Here is a 24,844-nt window from a genome sequence, read left to right on the forward strand (position 1 = left end):
TCATATTCATATTGCATTAGCAAACATCTATTATTGTGAATGCCATTGGGCTGTGCTGACTGTATATAAGCAAATTAGACACAGCAGAAAGTCCCCATTATGTGTGCATCATTCTCCTTGCTGTAGTAACCTCAAATTCACACAAAGCCTCAGTGAGACCTGCTTCAAGTAGGTCTTGAACTGTCAAAAACCATCCTAGTAATTGTTTCTCTTGGTCTGAATAGAATCCCCTTTCCTAAATTAGTCTGTTAGTTCTTGCTTTTCTTAATGATCGTTATGAAAAACTATTTCAGGCTGGGCGCGGTGGCTCAAGCCTGTAATCCCAGCACTTTGGGAGGCCGAGACGGGCGGATCACGATGTCAGGAGATCGAGACCATCCTGGCGAACACGGTGAAACCCTGTCTCTACTAAAAAGAAAAATACAAAAAATTAGCCGGGTGTGGTGGCAGGCGCCTGTAGTCCCAGCTACTCTGGAGACTGAGGCAGGAGAATGGCGTAAACCCGGGAGGCGGAGCTTGCAGTGAGCTGAGATCCGGCCACTGCACTCCAGCCTGGGCGACAGAGCCAGACTCCGTCTCAAAAAAAAAAAAGAAAAACTATTTCAGAAAAACTTTTGTAAATAGCCACGACTAAGATTCTAAAATTTTCCTGACCCTTTGGGTTTTTTCTTATTTCCCACAATTCAGGGAGTACCAAAAATTTAGGTTTAAGGCCGGGCGCGGTGGCTCAAGCCTGTAATCCCAGCACTTTGGGAGGCCGAGACGGGCGGATCACGAGGTCAGGAGATCGAGACCATCCTGGCTAATACGGTGAAACCCCGTCTCTACTAAAAAATACAAAAAAACCAGCCGGGCGACGAGGCGGGCGCCTGTAGTCCCAGCTACTCGGGAGGCTGAGACAGGAGAATGGCGTCAACCCGGGAGGCGGAGCTTGCAGTGAGCTGAGAGCCGGCCACTGCACTCCAGCCTGGGCGGCAGAGCAAGACTCCGTCTCAAAAAAAAAAAAAAAAATTTAGGTTTAAAAGAAGAATGTTGTACAGGGAAAACTTTTAATAGGCTTCAGTGGCATTTATGTTACCAACAGTAAATTTATCTCTTGACAGTAGTGGACACACAGTTGATCAACTACATGTTTCCCTACATGGTGCTCCAGGTACAGGGAGGGATTTAGTTTACGTATAGTAGAGAGTGAAAGCATAGAATCCAGAAGGAGACTCCATCAGTTAGTATCCAGATTTGCTACTTACTAGCTTAATCACTTTGGACGAGTGGCTTTAATCTCTCTCTGCCTTAATTTCGTTATCTATATAATGGGTTTAATATAGATAGGGTAGAGTGAGGTTTCATTAGATCTATTATATATAAAGCATGTAGAACGGTGCCAGCTGTGGCATCAGGAAATGGTAACTACTGCTACTTCTTATTGTGAACACCACCATCAGTTTTTCCATTCAAGAGTGTTTTTATTAAAAATCTGGAGATTAGAAACTATATTCTGTAAATGATGCTGCTGATGTTTTATACTTTTCCTGTATCTTTAACTCTGGAAATATACCATGGACAACAGCATCTTACATGTTTTACTTTTTTATCTTTGTATAGATAATGAAGAACAAACAACTGACCAACCTTTGGGTGAGTAGAGCTTTAAAATGCATGATCAAAGTATAATTATTGTGTATAACTCCAGAAGGAATTTAAGACATTTTAATTTGCTTTTTTAAAGAAATACTTGAATAACATTGGGACGACGTTTTATTTTTTGTATCTGTAAAAGAAGGTTTAGAAGAGGAGGCTTAAAAATGATTACAAATTCGGTGTCTAGGGTCAAGTCACCTTCTGTGGAGTGATTTGTGTGTTTCTCACAACATGCAAACAGACGTGCGTACAAAAAGAAACATGTACATGCTGCATAGTTAGCATAGGGGAGGAAGTGGTTAGTGCTGTCTCTTGGTAAGGGATAGAAATCACAAGGGCTGCAGTAGCTTTAGCGTTTGCCCGTCTACTCCAATGGGAAGAGAAAATAATGTAGGATAACATGTAAATGAACAGTTGCATTTAAAGAATGCCTGGGACAAGAAAATGTAAGGGAGAAAAGTTTAGCAGATTAACATTTAAAGATGATAAAAATAGGTAACATCTTGATTCTGGCAGAAGCCAGATAAAATATGTCTAAAATTTGTCCATTAGATTCAGCTACTGAAGATGTGATTGGTGGCTTTGAGTGGAATGTTGAAAGTGCCTAATATGTGTCAGTTACTGAGTTATGCTGGGAATTTAAACATGGATACAATGTAGAAAATAGTGGAAAAATATTCAGAAGTGTACAAATGAAGACAGTACATATTAATTTGTTGGAAAGAAAGGGTGATTTGAAATTAACTAGATAGGGCATATATTCAGAGTGTTTTGGTAGGAGGGGAAAAGTGAGGATATTTACATTTGGAAAGGAAGTATCTGTTGAGACTGTGTAGATTAGAGTGATCCATCAAAGAGAGGACAATTTATAGAGCAAGTTCCTAGAAGAGATGATAGGGATTTGGTCCCAGGTGAAAACAAGAGAAATTGGCTTTAATCAGAATGTTGAAACCTCTTTTGAGATTAAAAAGAAGGAGAGATTGGTGAACAGATAGATTTATTGGGAAGTTGAGGACATTTTTAGTTAGTTTTTTGTTTCTAGGTAGTTAGGCATAGTCATATGCTTAAAAGATTGAGGAAAAGGCCGGGCATGGTGGCTCACGCCTGTAGTCCCGGCACTTTGGGAGGCCAAGGCAGCAGGATCACCTGAGGGTCAGGAGATCGAGATCAGCCTAACCAACATGGAGAAACCCTGTCTCCATTAAAAATACAGATGCTGGGCGTGGTGGCACATGCCTATAATCCCAGCTATGTGGGAGGCTGAGGCAGGAGAATCTCTTGAATCTAGGAGGCAGAGGTTGTGGTAAGCTAAGATCACACAATTGCACTCCAGCCTGGGCAACAAGAGTGAAACTGTCTCAGAAAAAAAAAAAAAAAAAAAAGATTGAGGGAAAAAGAGTAAAGTAAGGCTGAATATAGATCTTACACTGTGGCAGAGGCTTAGAGGCTAAAGAATATGGAAGCAAGGTCTGGTAAGTCTGATCTACAAGTGAATGTGTATTGAGAGTCCAACTGAGACTTTTAAAAATTAAGAATTTATAATGGTTCATATCGGTTGTGTGATTTTTCAGTAGCAGAACTCAGCTTTAAAATAGAGAAGGTGATCTGGGCATGGTGGTACATACCTGTAATCCCAGCTACTCGGGAGGCTGAGTCATGAGAATCACTTGAACCCAGGAGGCGGAGGTTGCGATGAGCTGAAATCACGCCACTACACTCCAGCCTGGGTGACAGAGTGAGACGCTGTCTCAAAAAAAAAAAAGCCTTCCAAAAGTTACTAAACTGGGAGAAAATGAAGGAGTCAGGAGATTTTTAAAGTTCACCAACTTAGAAGAGAAGTAGAATAAGTAGTAGATGGCAAAACTGTTAAAAGAATAGGAAGTTGTTTTGATTACAGAGAGGAAATAGATTATTTTAGATTTCAGAGGTGGAGCAGCTTAGGTTGACGCAAAGTCCAAGCCATGATCATGGAATCAGGAGGCAGTGAAGGTGAAGGTGTTTGATGTTGATAAGGATAAGGGACTGTGAATTACCACCTTAAGAAAACCTGCTATGAGGGCCAGTCGCAGTGGCTCACGCCTGTAATCCCAGCATTTTGGGAGACCAAGGCAGGGGGACCACCTGAGGTCAGGAGCTCCAGACCAGCCTGACCAACATGGTGAAACCCCGACTTTACTAAAAATAGAAAAAAAAAATTAGCCGGATGTGGTGGCACATGCCCGTAGTTCCAGCTACTTGGGAAGCTGAGGCAGGAGAATCGCTTGAACTTGGGAGGCAGAGGTTGCAGTGAGTGGAGATCATGCCACTGCACTCCAGCCTGGGCGACAGAGTGAGACTGTCTCAAAAAAAAAAAAAAAAAAACCTGCTATGTTTCATTCATAGTGGTAAGTTTTCATGTATTCCAGCTCCATGGTCTTTAGATCTCCAGACAGACCTCGCGGATTAAGAAATACCTATTAAAATAGTGTTCTGAACGAAGGCATAGCCATCATATTCCATAGTGAGGAGCATACATATGTCTTAGGTACACAAAATGACAAGATCCAAATGTAACTGGCTTAGTTGTTGAAGATCGTTTAATCACAAGTATGCATTTAATAGTAATCCTAACAAACTAAGTGTTTTCACCTAGTGAAATGTATAATTTAACCCTGAGATGTAGGTATTTTTCCTCATTTTTAGTAGATGAAAATTTAAAACTGTGTTTAGTAAAACTTGCTCAGGATTATACAATTTAGTGATTGAGACAGGATTGAAACCCAGCTGTCTCTCATTCCATAGCCTCTCTTAGCTCCATTATGCCAGGTATTCTTTCTCAAACGTGTCCCAATTGAAAGAATAAGATGGGCCGGGCGCAGTGGCTCAAGCCTGTAATCCCAGCACTTTGGGAGGCCGAGACAGGTGGATCACGAGGTCAGGAGATCAAGACCATCCTGGCTAACACGGTGAAAACCCCGTCTCTACTAAAAAATACAAAAAACTAGCCGGGCGAGGTGGCGGGTGCCTGTAGTCCCAGCTACTTGGGAGGCTGAGGCAGGAGAATGGCGTAAACCCGGGAGGCGGAGCTTGCAGTGAGCTGAGAACCAGCCACTGCACTCCAGCCTGGGCAACAGAGCCAGACTCCGTCTCAAAAAAATAAAAATAAGATGAATGGAATATCAAGTCAACCTCTATCATGGAAGTTCACCAAACATTTATCTAATGTTTCATCTGTGCTTTATGACAGGCGTCCCCCACCCCCAGGCTGTGGACCAGAACCGGTCCGTGGCCTGTTAGGAACTGAGACAACAACAGGAGGCAAGTGAGCAAGCATTACAGTCTGAGCTCTGCCTCCTGTCAGATCAGCAGCGGCATTTGATTCTCATAGGAGTGTGAACTCTATTGCGCACTCCTTAGGAGAATCTAATGCCTGATGATCTGAGATGGAACAATTTCATCTCAAAACCACCCCTCCGCTGACACCGTCCATGGAAAAATTATCTTCCACAGAACTGGTCCCTGGTGCCAGAAAGGTTGGGAACTGCTGCTTAATGAAACAAGAGAACAAGCCTTGGTTTGTGAATTCAAGGCTTTGGGATACTAATAGGAGACAGACATTAAATGAATAATATAGTACATGATACATGCCTAGTAGAAATATGTAAAGAATCTAGAAATTGTTCATAGAAGATGGTGATCAGATTAGTTTAGGAGAGTTAGAGAAGGCTTTATCCTAAGAGGCAAAGCCAAGGTGAGAATTTTCAAGGATGAATTGGGAGCTCTCAAGGGGATAAAATGAAAATATATGGGATGAGAGTTCATTCAGAAATGAAGGAGAGGGAAAAAAGGGTGAAGACATGGTGAGGATGGAGGCATGAAGTAAATGGTGTGGGTGAGGAACAAGTAGTTCAGTATTGTTGGAAGGTAGGAAACCAGGGAAGGAGTGACTGGAGGCTATACTGGTAATATAGTTATTTATTGCTGAATAACATTGCAAAATTTACTAGATTAAGAACTGCATCAGTTTTATTATCTCTCATGGTTCTCTGGGTTGGACTGGGTTTAGCAGGTGGTTCTGCTGGTCTTTCTTGGGGTCTCTCATGCAGTTGCAGTCAGATGAGGCTGGGACTGCAACATTCAAGATGGCTTCGCTTACATACCTGGCACCTTAATGGGGGTTGCTAAAAGACTGTGAAGACTGAAAAATCTCCCTCCCTCTCTCTCTCTCTTTCTCTTCCTCTCACTCTGTCTCTCCCTCTCCTTGTCTGTCTCTCCCTCTCCTTGTCTGTCTCTCTCTGTCTTCCCCTCCTCTTCCCGCCCCCAACTTCTTTCTCTTCCTTTCCCTCTCCCTCTTTCCCTCGGTTCCTTCTCCCTCCCTGAGTGGTCTCTCCATGTAGCTGTTTTCTTTATGTCGTGGCTGGATCTCCAAAGTGGAAACTGTCAGAGCTTCTTAAGGCTTAGACCCTGAACTGGCAGAGTCACATATCATGTTGCTCAAAGAAAGTCACCATACAGCCCAGATTCACAGGTGGGGTGACTGTACTACACAAGGGCAAGGATACTGTGGTTTGCTGGGGGCCACCTGCTACCACAGCTGGAAAGATAGGCATGGACTAGAATGCAAATGGCCTTGAATGCCAAACTACATGACCAGTCTAATCCCCAGCCACTCCTTCCCTAGTCCTCTACCTTCCAGCAATACTGAGCTGCCTGTTCCTCACCCACACGAGCAAACTGGGACTTTATTTTGTAGGACATGGAGAGTCACTAAAAGATTTAATACATGAGATTTTTAGACAAATACTTAATAGCGTTTACTATATGCCAGCTCCTTTTCTAGGTGCTTCTGAATATTAACTCATTTTAGATAAGTAACATAATAATTAAAATTATTAGACATGGGACTAACGATATAACACCAGTTTTTGAAGAATATATTACATTAAACTTTGGAAGCTGTTTAGAATCATGAGTTAAAATGTCTTTCTGAAGTGGCTTCATTATTCTTTTGCTGAATCCAGTGGCATTTTTGTTTCACTTTTCCAATAAATGGTTTGTGTTCAAGAAGTTGTGGATAGCTCTTACAGTAAATGTTTTTCTACAGAAAAACTCCTTCATTTATGTTATCACTTGAAGACCATTATAAATTGCTTTATATTTGCCATCTTGAAGTTTTCTTTATTCCTCAGTCTTACCTCCTCAAATTCAAGTTTTATTGTTCGTTTCTCTGTCGTGTCTTTTTTCCTCTCCCTTTCTACTGCTTCTCCATCTTCCGATCACCCCAGTTCACCTGTCACCCAGGAACTGTTTTACAAGTAGATTGGACAGGTAAGATTTACTTACCCACCATCTTTTTCACCATTAAAGTCAAGGAAATGCTCTAAGACATCTTAGAAACTAGATACTAAAAATTATCATTGGGGAAAAATTTTAGAAGTGTTATAGACAATTATCAATACATACATTTTAAGACCTGTAGTTCTCACACTGTTGAGCCTGTGCATTCTGTAAACTGTACCAAGTGTTTCTTTCCCAAAGAGATAACAAAACCAGTGAATAAAGATTTGATAGCAGCAAAAACATCCCGTGATGCTTCGTTTGACAGTTAATTGTATTTCCCTAAAGACCCAGTGATTTCTTTTTATTATATACTTACAGTTGTTTTCTACCAATAAAAATCTATGATGTATATAATTAAATGATGGTATTCCATGGAAAAATGGAATGATTTACAAGCATTTTACTACCCCAGTAACTTTTTAACCTCTTGCTGTAAACCTATGATTTGGGCTATAATGATGTAAACCAGAGACAATGCATTCTCGCATTTCCCCTCACTTTAGAAGAAGATTAATCTAAGTCTGTCACTGTGTTGAGGTTGGATCTGGATTCTAATAGCATTGATGGACTCACAAAAAATGTGCTGTGGATTAGCCAGCTAACAGTCTTGCTATAGTGGGTACTTTAGTGTAAGAATACTAGCTTATTTTAAAATAAATTTTGAAAAGGAAATACAAGGCCAGGTGTGGTGGCTCACACCTGTCATCCCAGCACTTTGGAAGGCCGAGGTGGGCAGATCACCTGAGGTCAGGAGTTTGAGACCACCCTGACCAACGTGGAGAAACCCCATCTCTACTAAAAATACAAAATTAGCCAGGCACGGTGGCACATGCCTATAATCCCAGCTACTCGGGAGGCTGAGCCAGGAGAATTGCTTGAACCCGGGAGGCAGAAGGTTGCAGTGAGCCGAGATCATGCCATTGCACTCCAGCCTGGGCAACAGGAGCGAAACTCCATCTCAAAAACAAAAGGAAATACAAGTGATGTTAAGTTTTATGCTGCCTCCTATTGAAATCCATGCTGAGTGTTCTCAGCTTTTTCATTGAATTAATAGTGTGGCTTAAGTATCATTTTTCACTGTTACATATATTCATAAGATTGGGCAGTTTGCTAGAAATCTCTGAACATGTACATACAGAATAAAGATGACATGATGTAAAGTTACGGAGGCTTTTCACAAAGTAGAGTTTTTTATCCTTTGAGAGAGTCACATTATTTTAAGTTGATGCCAGTTTTAACACTAGGTTTAAGTGTTCTATGGAAAGAAAAGCAATTTCAGCAGATTTTTGGTGAAATAATCATCTCAATGATTTGAAACATCTGAAATTACATATTGTAGCCATCAAGTCAGCAATGTGATTATTCATGCCTGTTTCAACTTCATAAGAGTAGTATTCATAATAACTTACAAATAAACAGGGTTGGTTACCAAGTCCTGGCCTCTGTCAGAGGCGGGTGGCCTGCAGTTCTGCCCAGGCGGCTCTTCAGCCAGTTGGCTCGTGCTGCAGGTACTCTTGTCACCTTGTCTCTCTGCTCCCTGGCATTTCTATCACTGCTGCTACCATGACAGGTGCTGCACACACCCCACTGTCAGCCCTCAAGAAAGAGCCATCACAGGCTCTTATTGTCACGGGATGGTCTTGAGGTTTTGGTTTGTTGTTTTTTTTTATTTTAATTTTTTTCCTCCCTTTGATACCAGCGGGTCTTGAGTTTTTAACCATTGACCCCATTCCAGGCTATCAAAGAAAGGTACCGTGTTGAAGACCTCATAAGCACTGGCCAGCCTTCTATACTGTTTTAGGTGGGCTGCACACCTGGTTAAGCTAGCTGCTACTTATAGGCAGATATACATTCTTTTACGAACAAAAAAACTGTTTCTATCAGAATATATTATCTTTGAGCAAAGTCTCAGTGCACTAATTTCAAAAAATGAACTTTTAAGGTACTCATACACAAAATCTTCACATACCCCTGAATTTGAGTCAAATGAGGAGTATTTTTAAAAGATGCTAAAAAGAGGCAGTAGTACATTCACATGGCTACTGCAGAAACCGAGAATACGGTACTCATGAAGTTCTCTCTCTCTTTGGTATTTCTCTTCGTTCACTCTAATGTGAATTCTTCCTGTCCCTTTTTTAGTTATTTATCTTGATTTTAGCCTCTTCCATTCTCAGCAAAACAGAACGTAATTTGATGGGAACCCAATTTCAAATATTCCTTGTTTAAATTTGCTCCAAAAGTCTAGTTGAATATTATATGCCTTTTGTTATAATTTAATAAAAGTAAACTTTAATATTAATTACTATTATGCTTCATATGCAGCTAATAAATATCCTTTGCCTGGCCCTCAAAAGTGTGAACATGTTTAATTTCAGTTTGATGTTTTTAGCATCTGTGTTCCTCAGAGAATGTTGATCTGATATATAAATAGTTCTAAAATGAAATTAAATAATAATGAAATCTTATTTGAAATGAAATAATGCAGTCTTAAAGCATACTTTTTTATTATAATACCATTTCCATAGGTTTCGTTTTAATCTTTATATCTTCTTTTAAACACCCCCTTTATTTTTTTTTCAAAGCAAAGGACAAGGTTGCTCTTTTGATAGGAAATATGAATTACCGTGAGCACCCCAAGCTCAAAGCTCCTTTGGTGGATGTGTACGAATTGACTAACTTACTGAGACAGCTGGACTTCAAAGTTGTTTCACTGTTGGATCTTACTGAATATGAGATGCGTAATGCTGTGGATGAGTTTTTACTCCTTTTAGACAAGGGAGTATATGGTAAGGTATTTATAATGTTTGTTTTTACAATTATCCATTATTCTTTTCATTATACCAGTTAGGTTAAGAGTTGAAAATCAGATAAGGTAAGCATGTTGTTGAATGGAAGAGTTTTATTTTTCTTATTAAGATGATGCATTTGATCTTCATTCCATCTGAATAATTAGCTTCATGTCTTTACTTTCATGTTTCTTGTTTTGTCAGAACATACTGTTCTTATTAGAATTCTTACCTGTCTTTTGTGATTTTTTTTTTTAATTGATAGAGCCACAGTATAGTAAAACTTGATGACCACACAGCAAAATTCACATTCATATGTGTAAAATACTACAGTATGTGGGGTTTTCTTTGGGGGGATAGCATAAAAGGTTCTAGTAGAATGTATATTTTGTATGTTTCCTTTTCCTAACTATTGCATGGTATTTTCTAGTCTTTTAGTGGGAACTAGATTTTAACAAGGAAATGTTGGTGGATGGGGCCTATAAAAGCAATTTGTAAATTAAAGTTCTATACAGATATGCTTAGAAATGTACCTCTACAAAAATTCTAACAGTAAATGTTTAATTTTTTTTTCCCATTCTTTCACCTAAATATGTTAACACTGCATATATGGTAAAGAATTTCAAAAGAGACAGAATGTGCTATCAGTAGCAAATCATTTATTTGGTGATTTATTTCTTTCAATATGGGAAGGCCAGCTGTTGAGCTCATCTGAACCGTGTTTTGCAGGATTGTGCTTCTATGACATTGTGCAATAACATCAGATTGCCAGGGAAGTGACATTTCCAGGCCTGTTGTTAGGCATACAATGATAAACAAAAAGGACTGGTTTGGCTCCTGTATCTTTCCAGTTATTTTATTTTAATAATTTCTGAATTTACTCTTATTATTTGTAATTAGATTGATAAGGCAAGTTTGGTTAGAATTTTTAATGGTTCTCAAAGTAGAATTTTTAATGAAACAAAAGCTGTCTTTTTTTTTTTTTTTTTTTTTCAAGATTTACCACACTATTGTATAAGGGATGGGGAAAGTCTTAAAATCTTACTTAAATGAGTTTCTTTCTCTAAATAATGAGGATTTAGAGAAAGACAAATGAAGTTAACAAGGTAAACACCTCAAATGTGAGATTTCAGCTATTATGCTGATGTGTTAATACAGCTTTACTTCTAAGTCTTATGGAGTGATGACTAATGGGCGAATCCATCCGTTTTTTCTCATGAAAATCTGAAAGAATATACAGTGCAAATATGCCACCTTGGTAATTGGCTTATACAGGCTGAGCATTCCTCATCTGAAAATCCGAAATCTAAAACTTTTTGAGTGCCAACATGATGCCACAAGTGGAAAATTTTACACCTTACGTCATGAGGTGTCAAAGTTAAAACATTGTATCATGCACAAAATTATTTAAAATATTGTATAAAATTACCTTCAGGCTATGTGTATAAGATGTATATGAAACATAAATGAGGCTGGGCGAGGTGGCTTATGCCTGCAATCTCAGCACTTTGGGAGGCTGAGGTGGGTGGATCACTTGAGCCCAGGAGTTGGAGACCAGCCTGGGCAACATGGCGAAACCCCGTCTCTATTGAAACAAAAATTCGGCCAGACGCAGTGGCTTACGCCCATAATCCCAGCACTTTGGGAGGCCAAGGTGGGCAGATCACCTGAGGTCAGGAGTTCAAGAGCAGCCTGTCCAACATGGTGAAACCCTGTCTCTACTAAAAATGTATGGTGGCGATCACCTATAATCCCAGCTACTCGGGAGGTTGAGACAGGAGAATGGTTTAAACCCGGGAGGTGGAGGTTGTAGTAAGCCGAGATCACACCACTGCACTTCAGCCTGGGTGATAGAGCGAGACTCCGTCTCAAAAACATAAAATAAAAACACAAAAATTAGCTGGGCATGGTGGTACATGCCTGTAATCCCAGCCACTCAAGAGGCTGAGACACAAGAATTGCTTGAACCCAGGAGGCCGAGGTTGCAGTGAACCAAGATCACACGACTGTACTCCAGCCTAGGCGACAGAATGAGACTTGGAATCTTGGTCTCAAAAAATAAAAGAAAAGAAAAACATAAATGAGTTTAGTGTTTAGACTTGGGTGGCATCCCCAAGATAACCTCATTATGTGTATGTAAATATTCCAAAATCTGAAACATTTCTGGTCCCAAGTCTTTCAGATAAAGGATACTTAACCTGTATTTTCAATCTGGCATCAGGGGTGTTGTTTGTTTTTATAGTATACAGTTGATCTCAGCTTTTAAGGTGCCTACGTGGCGTAAAAAGGAAAAGGCTTCCCAAGCTTCACTAGAAGTGATGAGATGTAAGGAAAAAAAATTAACCAGTTTAGGTTTCTGTATTGGTGAAGTATTTAAAGATTGAGGGAATTATATGAAGAATTACTACCTAGGTTGTTTATTCTCATTTCTTATTGATATTTTCACTTTGGCTTTTAGGCCCTTTTTTTGACTTTTAAAAACAAATCCTGTGGCCAGGGCATGGTGGCTCACCCCTGTAATCCCAGCACTTTGGAAGGCCAAGGCGGGCAGCAGATCACCTGAGGTCAGGAGTTTGAGACCAGCCTGACCAACATGGTGAAATCCCATCTCTACTAAAAGTACAAAAATTAGCCAGGCGTGATGGTGGGCACCTGTAATCCCAGCTACTTGGGAAACTGAGGCAGGAGAATCGCTTGAACCCGGTAGGGGCAGGTTGCACTGAGCCAAGATCATGCCACTGCACTCCAGCTTGGGCAACAAAGCGAGACTCCATCTCAAAATAACAAAAACAAATCCTTTAGTTGCCCCTGTGAAGTAGAGAATCAGAAATATTAAAAATTGTGACAAGATTGCAGTTTAGGCTGAAGCTTTGCCCCAATATGAAAACATCATCTTGGAGTACAAAATAAAGAGGCATGTTAAAGCAGAATGTCAGCTTAAGAAAGCTAGAAAACTTTTAAATCCTACTGATTCGTGTCTTAACAGGGTGGCTGCATTATATTTTGAAGTATTGTGAATATTCCAAACATCAGACACATCTACACTAAATGTAAGTGTGGTAGAGGCTTGAGGGTTTAGGGCATGTCATAAAGAAACCTTTAGTTTTTCTTGTGGACTGTGCCTTTACTGCTAGTTGATATTACCAGGGACTCAGTGCTTGAGGGCTGTGGGAGAAGATGGAAGGCAGAGTCACCGGAATTTCAGCATGAACAGCTAGATACGGAGAACAGAGGAACTCAAGTTCATGCCCTTTTACATTATATATTATATTGCGTGCAGGTTTGTAGAAGAAATAAATGTTACAACAGAACAGACGATAATTCCATTTTAAACATATATAAACATAAAAAACAGGAACCCAAATCAGAAATCACTGACTTACACTACATGTCCTTAAGTATAAATAAGGAGAAAGATTTCTAGTTATGTTGTATAGATGGCCAGGATAAAAAGTAACCCCTTGGCCTGAGATCTATCCCCACATAGCCTTTCTGTTTTCATCGCTTGCTGCAGCTTAGCTGTGCTTTCGTGTAGAAGAACGGTAAACGAGTCTAGTCAGAATATGGTGCAAAAGTGTTATTTGGCCTGCAGCAGAGCAGCTGTTCAGTTCACGTAGCTCAGTGGTTAAGCAGTGGGCCTTAGTTAGTTAGCCTAGGTTCGAAGCTTTGACTTTCTGCTAACTAGCTGTGTGACTGTGCTTCTTTAACTTTTCTAAGCCAAAAGGAATCTACAAAATGCATAGAACTAAATTAATGAGGTTCACAGGATAAGACAAAATAATTATCCCTGTGCCTGGCACACTAAAAGTGCTCAAAATATTGTACCCATTATTATTGTCATTTCCTGTCAATTGATTAAAGACATTCAAGCACTTTTTCATCTTTAGATGGGTGATTTGGACTAGGTAGCATTCTACTTCAGGCTTCAATGAGAGAAACCCAGCTTTAATCAGTTTCTGTGTATTAAGGGTCTTTGGGGGGTTCTTTTTTTTAGGTTTTTAAGGTTTTTTGTGGTTTTTTTGTTTGTTTAGTTTTCTGGTACAGAGTCTCGCTCTGTCACCCAGGCTTGCTGTGGCGCGATCTCGGCTCACTGCAAGCTCCGCCTCCTGGGTTCAAGCGATTCTCCTGGCTCAGCCCCCCGAGTGGCTGTAATTACAGGCACGTGCCACCAACACCTGCCTAATTTTTTGTATTTGTAGTAGAGACGGGCTTTCACTGTGTTAGCCAGGATGGTCTCGCTCCATCTCCTGACCTCAGGATCCACCCACCTTGGCCTCCCAAAATGCTGGGATTACGGGCATGAGCCACCGTGCCCCGGCCTGCCTAAGGTTTTTTTTGAGAAAAAGAAGTCGGAGGGTTTGAAGCTATATTGTAGTAAAACAGTGAAAAACCAGTGCACTGACATTTTACATTGTCTGAGAGTCAAGTTCACTAAAAAGCCAGCAGTAGGTTATAGACAGTATTATATAGGACAGTAGCGAGGCTGGCCAGCATCCGTATTTTGGTTCTGCCACTTACTAGGCATTTCAGTTTGGGTGAGCTTTTAAACCTCTTCATGTCTCAGTTTTCCCATCTGTGAAAGAGGGATGTTAATATTACCTACCTTGTTATGAGGACTGTGTGAGGCAATATAAGTAGTGACCTTTCTTGGAACCGTGCCTGGCACATAGTAAGTGCCGTGTAAGCCTGCTGGGGTGGCGGTTGTTGTGCTTGTCGGCCACTCACGTGCTACGTGGAGTGCATATTCAGTTGAGTGGAAAAGTTTTTCGTTTAAATGATTATTTTCTCTGTAGGCAAAAATAAATATCCATGACTGTGTTCTTGAATCATCCTCCCAAGAAATAAAATTCCCTAAAGATCTAATTTACAGAACTATATTTCTAAGTATAGTAAGTTTTTTGACATTTGTAAAAAAAAAAAACACATATTTTCTTCTCTATCCTTGAGTAATAGGATAGTTAATTAAATAAATAAGCAGTACTAGAGATGGAATTTAAAACAACAACAACAGTGATTTGGGCCACGCACAGTGGCTCACACCTATAATCCTAACAGTCTGGGAAGCGAAGGTGGGAGGGTTGTTTGAGCCCAGGGGTTCGAGACCAGCCTGGACAATATAGTGAGACCTCATCTCTACAAAAAATTTAAAAATTAGCCAGGCATGATGGCACATGCCTGTGGTCCCAGCTACTTGGGAGGCTGAGGTAGGAGGATAGCTGGAGCCTGTGAGGTCGAAGCTACAGTGAGCCATGATCGCACTGCTGCACTCCAGTATGGGCAACAGGGCAAGACCCTGTCTCAAATAAATAAATAAATAAAATTTTTTAAAAAATGATTTGGACTAGTTCATTTTACACAAAAGTGCTTAGTTCCCCTCAATATAATTTGGTTGCAGACTTTGATACAGAATAGTTACACTTTTCATAAGACATTTTGGGAAAGAAAAAAAATATGTTGGTGTTAAGTGCCTTAATTTCATTCAGCAGTTGCAGGGCTGGGCATGTGGCATTAATGTAACAGAACAACATTCAGCTTTTCCCTGTATGAGTGAAGCTAAGCCTTCCCTCAGAGTTGTATCTTCACCCCAGTCAAGTCTTGCTGGAGCCAGACATATTACTTGACATGAGAGAGGCAGCACCTAGGCCTGCTGTCAGTTGTCTCTAAGTAATACCAGTTGTTGAAATGGTACCATTTCTACTAAAAGACCCTTGAAAAGAGAACTCCAGATCTGACACTGTCTTGATTGGTTTGCATTGTTAATTTAATGCAATTCAGTAAGTATTTGCTGAGTTATTTTCGTTACGTCCACAGTCCAGATGAAGGAGTATGCTATGTGCTAAGGGAAGTAATAGTGAATACAGATCATGATCTGTCCTCTTAAGAAAATTATAGTCCCAGGCCAGGCACAGTGGCTCATGCCTGTAATCCCAACACTTTGAGAGGCCGAGGCAGGCAGATCACCTGAGGTCTGGAATTTGAGACCAGCCTGACCAACATGGAGAAACCCTGTCTCTATTAAAAATATAAAATTAGCCAGGCGTGGTGGTGTATGCCTGTAATCCCAGCTACTCGGGAGACTGAGGCAGGAGAATCACTTGAACCTGGAGGTGCAATCGCACCATTGCACTCCAGCCTGGGCAACAAGAGTGAAACTCCATCTCAAAAAAAGAAAATTATTGTCCTTTAATACAATGAGAAAAAACACTATCTACGGAGTCAAAACATACATCAACTCTGTGATTTTAAGCAAATCATTTAATCTTTGTAATTTAATTTTCTTATCTATAAAATAAGGATATAAATCATTTAAAGTTGTTATATGGATTAAAATTAGATTGTGTGTATGAAAGTCCTTTGAAAACCAAGAAAATATTATACAGGTTGAGTATCTCTAATCTGAAAACCCCAAATCCAAAACACTCCTGGTCCCAAACATTTCAGATAAGAGCTACTCAGAGTGTGCAAATGTAAAAGATTAGTGTCATTATGATTTCTTATCAGAAAAACTAAGTAGACATAGGACTATACAATGTCAGGAAAAGCCTGTATGTGATTGTCAGAAAGTGCTGCTACAGCATTTCAAGGTAGGGAGAATTTGAAGTGTGTTAGAAAGCCACAAACCAGTTACCAGGTAGTAGTTACCAGGTAGTAACTTGCGAAGGATTCTGAACTTTGGAAATAACCCTTGAGGACTGGTTATGGTTTGGGTAGATAGAAAGGAGATAGAGTAACTTGAGCAAAGTTGTGGAGGTTAAAAATAAGTTTGTCTTGCTCTTGAAGCTGTAACGAGACTGATGGAAAATAGAGTTATGTTTTGAATACTTGATAGAGGAGTATAAGTTGTACTCTTTTTAAAGTGTATAATTCAGTGATTTCAGTATCTTCACAAAGGTGGGGCATCAGTCACCACTACCTAACTTCAGAACATTTCCATCATCCCAAAAAGAAACCCTGTATCCATCAACAGTCACTCCCATTCCTCCTTACCCCAGCCCCTGGCAACCACAAATCTATTTTCTGTTTCTCTGGATTTGCCTGTTCTGGACATTTCATATAAATGGAATCACCTAATATGTGGCGTTTTATGTCTGCCTTCTTTCACTTCGTATAATGTTTTCAAAGTTCATTCATATTGCAGCATGTACTAGAACTTCATTATTTTAGGGGTAGATAATATTCCATTATATACTATATTTTGTTTATCATTTAACATCTCATGGACATTTTTGGACGTTATGAATAATACTGCTATGAGCATTTGTGTACACATTTTTTTTTTTTTTTTTTTTTTGAGACGGAGTGGAGTCTTGCTTTGTTGCCCAGGCTGGAGTGCAGTGGCCGGATCTCAGCTCACTGCAAGCTCCGCCCCCCGGGTTCACGCCATTCTCCTGCCTCAGCCTCCCGAGTAGCTTGGACTACAGGCGCTCGCCACCTCGCCCGGCTAGTTTTTTTGTATTTTTTAGTAGAGACGGGGTTTCGCCGTGTTAGCCAGGATGGTCTCAATCTCCTGACCTCGTGGGAGGCCCGTCTCGGCCTCCCAAAGTGCTGGGATTACAGGCTTGAGCCACTGCGCCTGGCCTGTGTACACATTCTTATGTGAACATAGTCTCCATTTCTCTTCGGTATGTACCTGGGAGCGAAATTCCTGGGTCATATGGTAATCTATATTTAACTTTTTGAGGAACTGCGAAACTGTTTCCAAAGTTCTTACACCATTTTACATTTGTGCCACCAGAAATGAATGACGGTTCCAGTTTCTCTGCATCCTTGCCAACACTTGTTCTTGTCTGTCTTTTTTATTGTAGCCATCCTGGTGAGTGTGAAATGACTTGGATTTGCATTTCACTAGTGGCTAATGATGTTGAGCATCTTTTCATGTGCATATTTGCCACTCATACATCCTCTTTGGAGAAGCATCAGATCTTTGCCTATTTTTACATCAAGTCGTTAGTCTTTTTTTTTTTTTTTTTTTTTTTTTTTGAGATAAGAGTCTTTCTCTGTTGCCCAGGCTGGAGTACAGTGGCGGGATCTTGGCTCAGTGCATCCTCCGCCTCCTGGGTTCAAGCAATTCTCCTGCCTTAGCCTCCTGAGTAGCTGGGATTACAGGCTCCCATCACCACACTTGGCTGGGTTTTTGTATTTTTAGTAGAAATGGGGTTTTACCATGTTGGCCAGGCTGGTCTTGAACTCATGACCTCAAGTGATCCACCTGCCTTGGCCTCCCAAAGTGCAGGGATTACAGGCGTGAGCCACCGCGCCCGGCCGTCATTAGTCTTCTTACTGATGAGTGGAAGAGTTCTTTATTCTGCACACAAGCTGTCCTTATCAGATAAAATGATTTGCAAATATTTTCTCCTGTTGTGTGGGTTGTCTTTTCACTTACCTGATCTTTGTCGTTTATTGAATTAAATCCATTCTTTTGGTCATTATTTTTAAAACCCTATCTGTGCACTCCTTTTTAAAATTCCCTATGTGTGTGCTCTCTTATTTTCATTCACAACAGTAATTTAGTTTTTTGCCAGGCTAGTCTCTTTTCTGTTAGCTTTCATTCCAGGTCCTATCCGTGTTTATTTCTATCCTTGCTCTCTCTCTGCCTTTCCAAATTTCTAGCCATTCCCTCTCTTAAGGCCATCCCCTGTTGTTTCACTGCATACTGATGATATTCCTCTCTGTACTTTATTCATTTTATACATACACGGTGGTTGTCCCACTAACATGATTTATGGCATTTAATTATATGATGACTTTCATTGTTGCTTGATAACATAAACGTGTGAATCTCCATGCATGAATCTCCCGGTCTCCTGCTTAAGAGGTTAGGAACTTTGTCTTCGTCCTTCTTTTTCATCTCTCAGTGCCTATGTGATAACTTCCAGTGCACACATCAGCTGGAACCCACACTTGATAAATGGCTGTATCTATTTTCTCATTTTAGCTGAAATGTTGTATTTGAAAGAACCATTTTTCTCATTTTAATAGAAATTCAAAAAAAAACAGACGACGTGGATTTTGTCCTGTAGGACCACATGCAGCAAATTGTCTTTAACTCTCAAAGCCACATTCTCTGCTAGGAGTCGGGGCCATAATTACAATGGATTAGCTATTTTGGGTTCCCTGTCTAAACGGCTTTTACTGTTTGCTTTAAAATACCGTGTAAAGAAATAATTAAATCCAGAATATTGAGAGAGCAAAATTAGTGGGCTCCAGAAATTGCAAGCAGAGGGGAGGATATCTTCAAAAGTGTTTTGTCCAGTATTTTTATGAAGAAGTTCAGACTGATATTTTTGTTGTTTTTTACAGCCAAAACAAAATTCTTTTCAAGAAAACATTGAGTTGGTTGTGTTAGTTTTTATAGTGTCATTTCTCAGTAAGGAAATATGATTCATCTATTGAGTCCTAAAACTATTGCAAATTTTAGATTATTAATTCAAAAGACTCTAGATGGAAGATTGATACTCGTATCTCATAGCAAAAAGAAAAAAATAGTAATCTGTGAAATCAGATTTCCCGTCTCTGATTATAAAACTACCTTAACTAATGTTTATGGTAATACCTGCAGAGTTTCTTAACTTCATATTGCAGGTGCTGTTCATCTGAATTGTGTTTGTTCATCTGTTAAATACTTACTAAGCTCCTGCTGTATGCCAGGAATACACAAATAAATAAATGTAAGACTATCTCTGCCCTAACAGAACTCCTAGCTTCATGGAGGAGACAAATGAGTCAGGAGCTGCATTCTTTTTTATATATCATAAAATAAAATTGTATTTTATATTATACTATTGGTTACAAATATATTACTTTAATAAGTTAGGATATACTTCAGACAGCATTTTGATACTGTCTTAAAATGCAAATTTTAAGTACAGACTATTGGTAATAATTTTTTTATTTATTATTTTTTTGAGACGGAGTTTTGCTCTGTCGCCCAGGCTGGAGTGCAGTGGCATGATCTCGGCTCATAGCAACCTCCACCTCCCAGGTTCAAGTGATTCTCCTGCCTCAGCCTCCCAAGTAGCTGGGATTATAGGTGCCCAACACAACGCCAAGCCAATTTCTGTATTTTTAGGAGAGACAGGGTTTCACCACATTGGCCAGGCTGGTTTCAAACCCCTGACCTCAAGTGATCTCCCTGCCTTGGCCTCCCAAAGTGCTGGGATTATAGGTGTGAGCCATCATGCCTGACCTGTTGCCAATAATTTTAAATGCAAATTACCATTGTCTATATTTATAATTGGGTATTTCTTACATATGCTCACATCACCTTGAAAAAAATTAAAGTCATGTTTGTTTGTTTGTTTGTTTGTTTGTTTGTTTGTTTGTTTTGAGATGGAGTCTCGCTGTGTCGCCCAGGCTGGAGTGCAGTGGCCGGATCTCAGCTCACTGCAAGCTCCGCCTCCCGGGTTCACGCCATTCTCCCGCCTCAGCCTCCGAGTAGCTGGGACTACAGGCGCCCGCCACCACGTGCGGCTAATTTTTTTGTATTTTTAGTAGAGACGAGGTTTCACCATGTTAGCCAGGATGGTCTTGATTTCCTGACCTCGTGATCCACCCGCCTCGGCCTCCCAAAGTGCTGGGATTACAGGCTTGAGCCACCGCGCCCGGCAAAGTCATGTTTTTTTTACAAAAAGTTATGCAGTCTGTATGTTCACAGTGCATTTAGAATTGACATCTACCTCTCTCTTATTTTTCCTCTTTTCAAAGGGTTATTATATTATGCAGGACATGGTTATGAAAATTTTGGGAACAGCTTCATGGTCCCTGTTGATGCTCCAAATCCATATAGGTCTGAAAATTGTCTGTGTGTACAAAATATACTGAAATTGATGCAAGAAAAAGAAACTGGACTTAATGTATTCTTATTGGATATGTGTAGGAAAAGGTAAATTTTCTAATCTTTATTAAACAATTGTTGGAGTTAAATATCAACCTTGACAAACTAGAGAAACCTGTGAAATGCCAACAGCCATTTGCGTGTGTGAATTTTAGTTTATACATTGAAACTGGAAGAACAAAACTAGAGAAAAATATATTTACTCCATGTATATCTAATTATTTTAACTCTTCATATTTGCTGTAGAACACAAACAAAGAACTAAAGGGCATGGGCATTTACTCATACTACAGGGGATTCAACTCTCCAGAATGCCTTTAGATGACTTTAATACTCATTGTAGTTATTCCCTCAGGAATTAACAAAACCAACACCCATGGAGTTGGGATTTCTGGTCAGTAGTCAGTCCTGGTCTTCCAGACACAGAATGAGTAGCCGAAGCAGATGTTTGGAGGTTTGGATCCCATTTATCTGCCATTGCCTTTCTAAGAAATAGAACCAGTTCCTCTAGATTTACTATTTTTTGCTTGCTCAGCATTTACGAATCAAAATCCAATGCCCGAGTTCAAATGCAACTCCGGTTTTAAAGCTAACAAGGAGTTAGTGGGTTATTTTGGGTAGATATGTAGCTACCTAGATGAAAAATTTTGAATCTATAATTTTAAATTATGTATTCTAAAATACTGTTGTATTATCTCATTATTTATACTCTTTTAAGGATGATCTTTAACTTTTCATATTTCTGTCTGCCCTTCTCTGCCTCCATTGAATAGAAATGACTACGACGATACCATTCCAATCTTGGATGCACTAAAAGTCACTGCCAATATTGTGTTTGGATATGCCACGTAAGAAAATTTTATGTTTACGTTTAAATTTCCTTTATTCTTTGATGTCTTTTTGCTTGCTTTTGCTTTTTAGGAGCAGGGGTCTTAACTCTGTCGCCCAGGCTGGAGTGCAGAGGCAACATCATAGCTCACTGCTCCTGGGCTCAAGCAATCCTCCTGCCTCAGCCTTCTGAGTCGCTGGGATTACAGGCATGTGCCACTGTGCCTGGCTCCTGAGGTCTTTTTGATTCTAGATTGGAGGCCTAGAAAATACCTATAGACATGTAGGCATAAATTTACCTCCTTGATGTTCTTGGTAGAAAATTTTAAATGGTCAACTTTAGCATTCCATATCATGGTATCTTATTATTAAGCCCAAATTGGGCATGTAGTTTCTGCTTAAAGATTAACTCTTTAATTATTGATGTCATGTGAGAGGCAGAAGAGAAAATGAGGCTCATCAGTGTATACAGAAGTCCCATGTGGCAAGTGTTTGCTTTTCTAACATTTTCTTTTTAAAAAGTTATTTTTATTGGATATTGACAACTTATATGTATTTATAGGATACAAAGATATGCTATGATGATATACAAAGATATGCTATTCAATGTGGAATGATTGAATCAAGTTAATTCACATATCACCTCAAATACTTACCATTGTTTTCCTCCTAACTGAAACATTGTACCCTGTGACTAACAGTTCCTATGCCATGCCCACCTCCCAGCCTCTGGTAACCACCATTCTGCTGGCTGCTTCTCTGAGTTCATTTTTATTAGCATCCACATATAAGTGAGAACATACAGTATTTGCCTTTCTGTGCCTGGTTTAACTTCTTTTTCTATTTTTAAGGTGTCAAGGAGCAGAAGCTTTTGAAATCCAGCATTCTGGATTGGCAAATGGAATCTTTATGAAATTTTTAAAAGATAGATTATTAGAAGATAAGAAAATCACTGTGTTACTGGATGAAGTTGCAGAAGGTAAAAAATAAAGAGAAACTACTCGGAAAAAGGAGAGCAGGGGGGACACCACCTATTCAGGGTTCCCTGTCTAGTGATTGTTTTATTCTTATTCTTATTATGTGGGTTTGGAATTAGTATCTACTTTGTAAAACAATTTTTATATTAATATAACATTCAGCAACACTTCTGCTATTTAATGTCATCTTTCCTTCCTTTTTGACATAGCTCTTCACCATCTGTGCAGCATTACTTAGACTACAAGGCTAAGCCTAGGCACAGTCATTAAATAAGTAAAGTTGAATCCTCAGAGCTCTGCCTTGCTTCTGTGCCCAGTGCCTTGGTGCTGGCAAATCTCCCTATTTGGGGGTGGGTGGGGGGTGTGGAGGGGTGGGGGGGAGTTGTCCAGTGAGCAGTCTCTCCCAGGATGGGAGAGAGAAAACTTTACAGAAATTTTTAGACACTGCTGGGAAAAACTGAGTTCATTTTTTTTCCTTAATGAACTTAGTAGATTTAAAATCCTAATTTAAGGATGTGATCCTAGGGGGTCTAATGCCACATCTTCCATTTCTATCTGTTCTTTCCTTGCCTGCTGGTATAATGTTATGCATATGTCAGATGCTGAGTAAGTACCTATTATTTTGGTAGATTGCACTGTGTTTTTTGAAAAAACATTTTATAAGCCATAGCAAAAACACGGTAACTTGGTCAGGCATGGTGGCTCAAACCTGTAATCCCAGCACTTTGGGAAGCTGAGGCAGGAGGATCACTTAAGGCCAGGAGTTCAAGACCAGCCTGGGCAACATAGCGAGACCCTGTCTTCAAAATAAAAAATAAACAAACAAAAAGGAAGAAAGTAATTCTTACAAACTAGCACCACTAGAAAATGGAGTTTCATGGATGTTCCAGTGATGGCAGTTTGGGTATAAGGTGTTTGGCCAACTGTCAGCCGTATTTATTTTCATGTTTTTATCTGTGTAGCTATTTTAGTTAAATCACTTGACTTAGCCACTTTTCCATTTAACGTAACCAGCCAGGGCTTTGGACTTCCTGCCACCCTCCCGCTTCAACCAGAGAAATTCCACTTTTGTTTGTTTTCTACATTAGGCTTCTTCTGAAGCTCACATTTGAAGGAAAGTCTCTGCTTTTTAAAAAAAAAAAAAAAAGAAAAAGAAAACCTTTGGATTACGTCAGTTGTATTCAAACTGAGATCCAGTAAAGTGCTCCAGAAACTCTACAGTGTTTTATTTCAATTTCGTTTTTAAGTACATTTTAACTGTTTTAAAACTTAATAAAAAGCACCATGCTCACCCACATATGATGTGTACCAAATTGTCATAGCAATGAATGGCATCCCAGTATGTGCTGTGAGGATATTTGAACTTTTTATAAACGTCTTAGAAAGTTTCGCTTTTCACTGGTCTTTTTCAGTCCTACCATGTCTGCTTACCTAGAAGTGCCCAGGCAGGAAGACCCTGCAGTGTACGTGGAGCACGCTCAGCTCAGTGCCATGTACATTGTGCCCTTCGTGGGTAACGGCCCACTCATTGTACAAAATAAGTAAAGGCCTAATAGTATCATGATAAATAATACAGTTAAATCTGGCACTTACTTTGAGTTTTGGGTGCTTTGTGTCTGACCCCTGTCTTAGTAGTGAAAAGCAAAAGCAGTTGTATGAAATTTTTCACAAATCGTCCAATTTTGAAACAGAACTTTGCTGCTTCTCCCTTTGGATCTTCCGGATTACTTAATTAAAAATTATTCCATGGCTGGGCGCGGTGGCTCAAGCCTGTAATCCCAGCACTTTGGGAGGCCGAGACGGGCGGATCACGAGGTCAGGAGATCGAGACCATCCTGGCTAACATGGTGAAACCCCGTCTCTACTAAAAATAGAAAAAAAACTAGCCGGGCGACGTGGCGTGCGCCTGTAGTCCCAGCTACTCCGGAGGCTGAGGCAGGAGAATGGTGTGAACCCGGGAGGCGGAGCTTGCAGTGAGCTGAGATCTGGCCACTGCACTCCAGCCTGGGCCGCAGACTCTGCCTCAAAAAAAAAAAAAAAAAAAAAAAAATTATTCCATGGCTGGGCATGGTGGCTCACACCTGTAATCCTAGCATTTTGGGAGGCTGAGGTAGGAGGATTGCTTGAGCCCAGGAATTCAAGACCAGCCTGGGCAACACAGCAAGATTCCATCTCAATTTAAATATATATATATATATATTTGGGGCCAGGTACAGTGGCTCATGCCTGTAATCCCAGCATTTGGGGAGGCTGAGGCAGGAGAATCACTTGAGCACAGAAGTTTGAGACCAACCTAGGCAACATTGTCAGACCCCCATCTCTATAAAAATTTTAAAAATTAGCCAGGCATTATGGTGTGTACCTCTATTGCCAGCTACTCGCAAGGCTTAGGTGGGAGGACTGCTTGAGCCTGGGAGTTTGAAACTATAGTAAGTGTGATCACACCACCACTCTCCAGCATA

General features: G+C 40.0%; 1 protein-coding gene across 6 annotated transcripts in view; it reads left to right on the forward strand.

Moving 5' to 3' along the window:
* The window catches only part of MALT1 (MALT1 paracaspase), an 87,698-nt gene that overhangs the window by 44,660 nt on the left and 18,194 nt on the right, over positions 1-24,844 (forward strand). For 4 of the 6 annotated variants that reach the window (XM_030925849.1, XM_030925847.1, XM_030925848.1 and 1 more), the window contains 5 exons: positions 1,603-1,635; positions 9,540-9,743; positions 20,448-20,625; positions 21,351-21,425; positions 22,257-22,384. In XM_030925849.1, coding sequence (XP_030781709.1) covers positions 1,603-1,635; positions 9,540-9,743; positions 20,448-20,625; positions 21,351-21,425; positions 22,257-22,384 — 618 coding nt within the window. The remainder of the gene's footprint in view (positions 1-1,602; positions 1,636-9,539; positions 9,744-20,447; positions 20,626-21,350; positions 21,426-22,256; positions 22,385-24,844) is intronic. The other 2 variants (XM_030925852.1, XM_030925853.1) reach the window with 1 other exon arrangement.

This window comes from Rhinopithecus roxellana, chromosome 21, assembly GCF_007565055.1.
Source record: "Rhinopithecus roxellana isolate Shanxi Qingling chromosome 21, ASM756505v1, whole genome shotgun sequence".
Taxonomy (NCBI): domain Eukaryota; kingdom Metazoa; phylum Chordata; class Mammalia; order Primates; family Cercopithecidae; genus Rhinopithecus; species Rhinopithecus roxellana.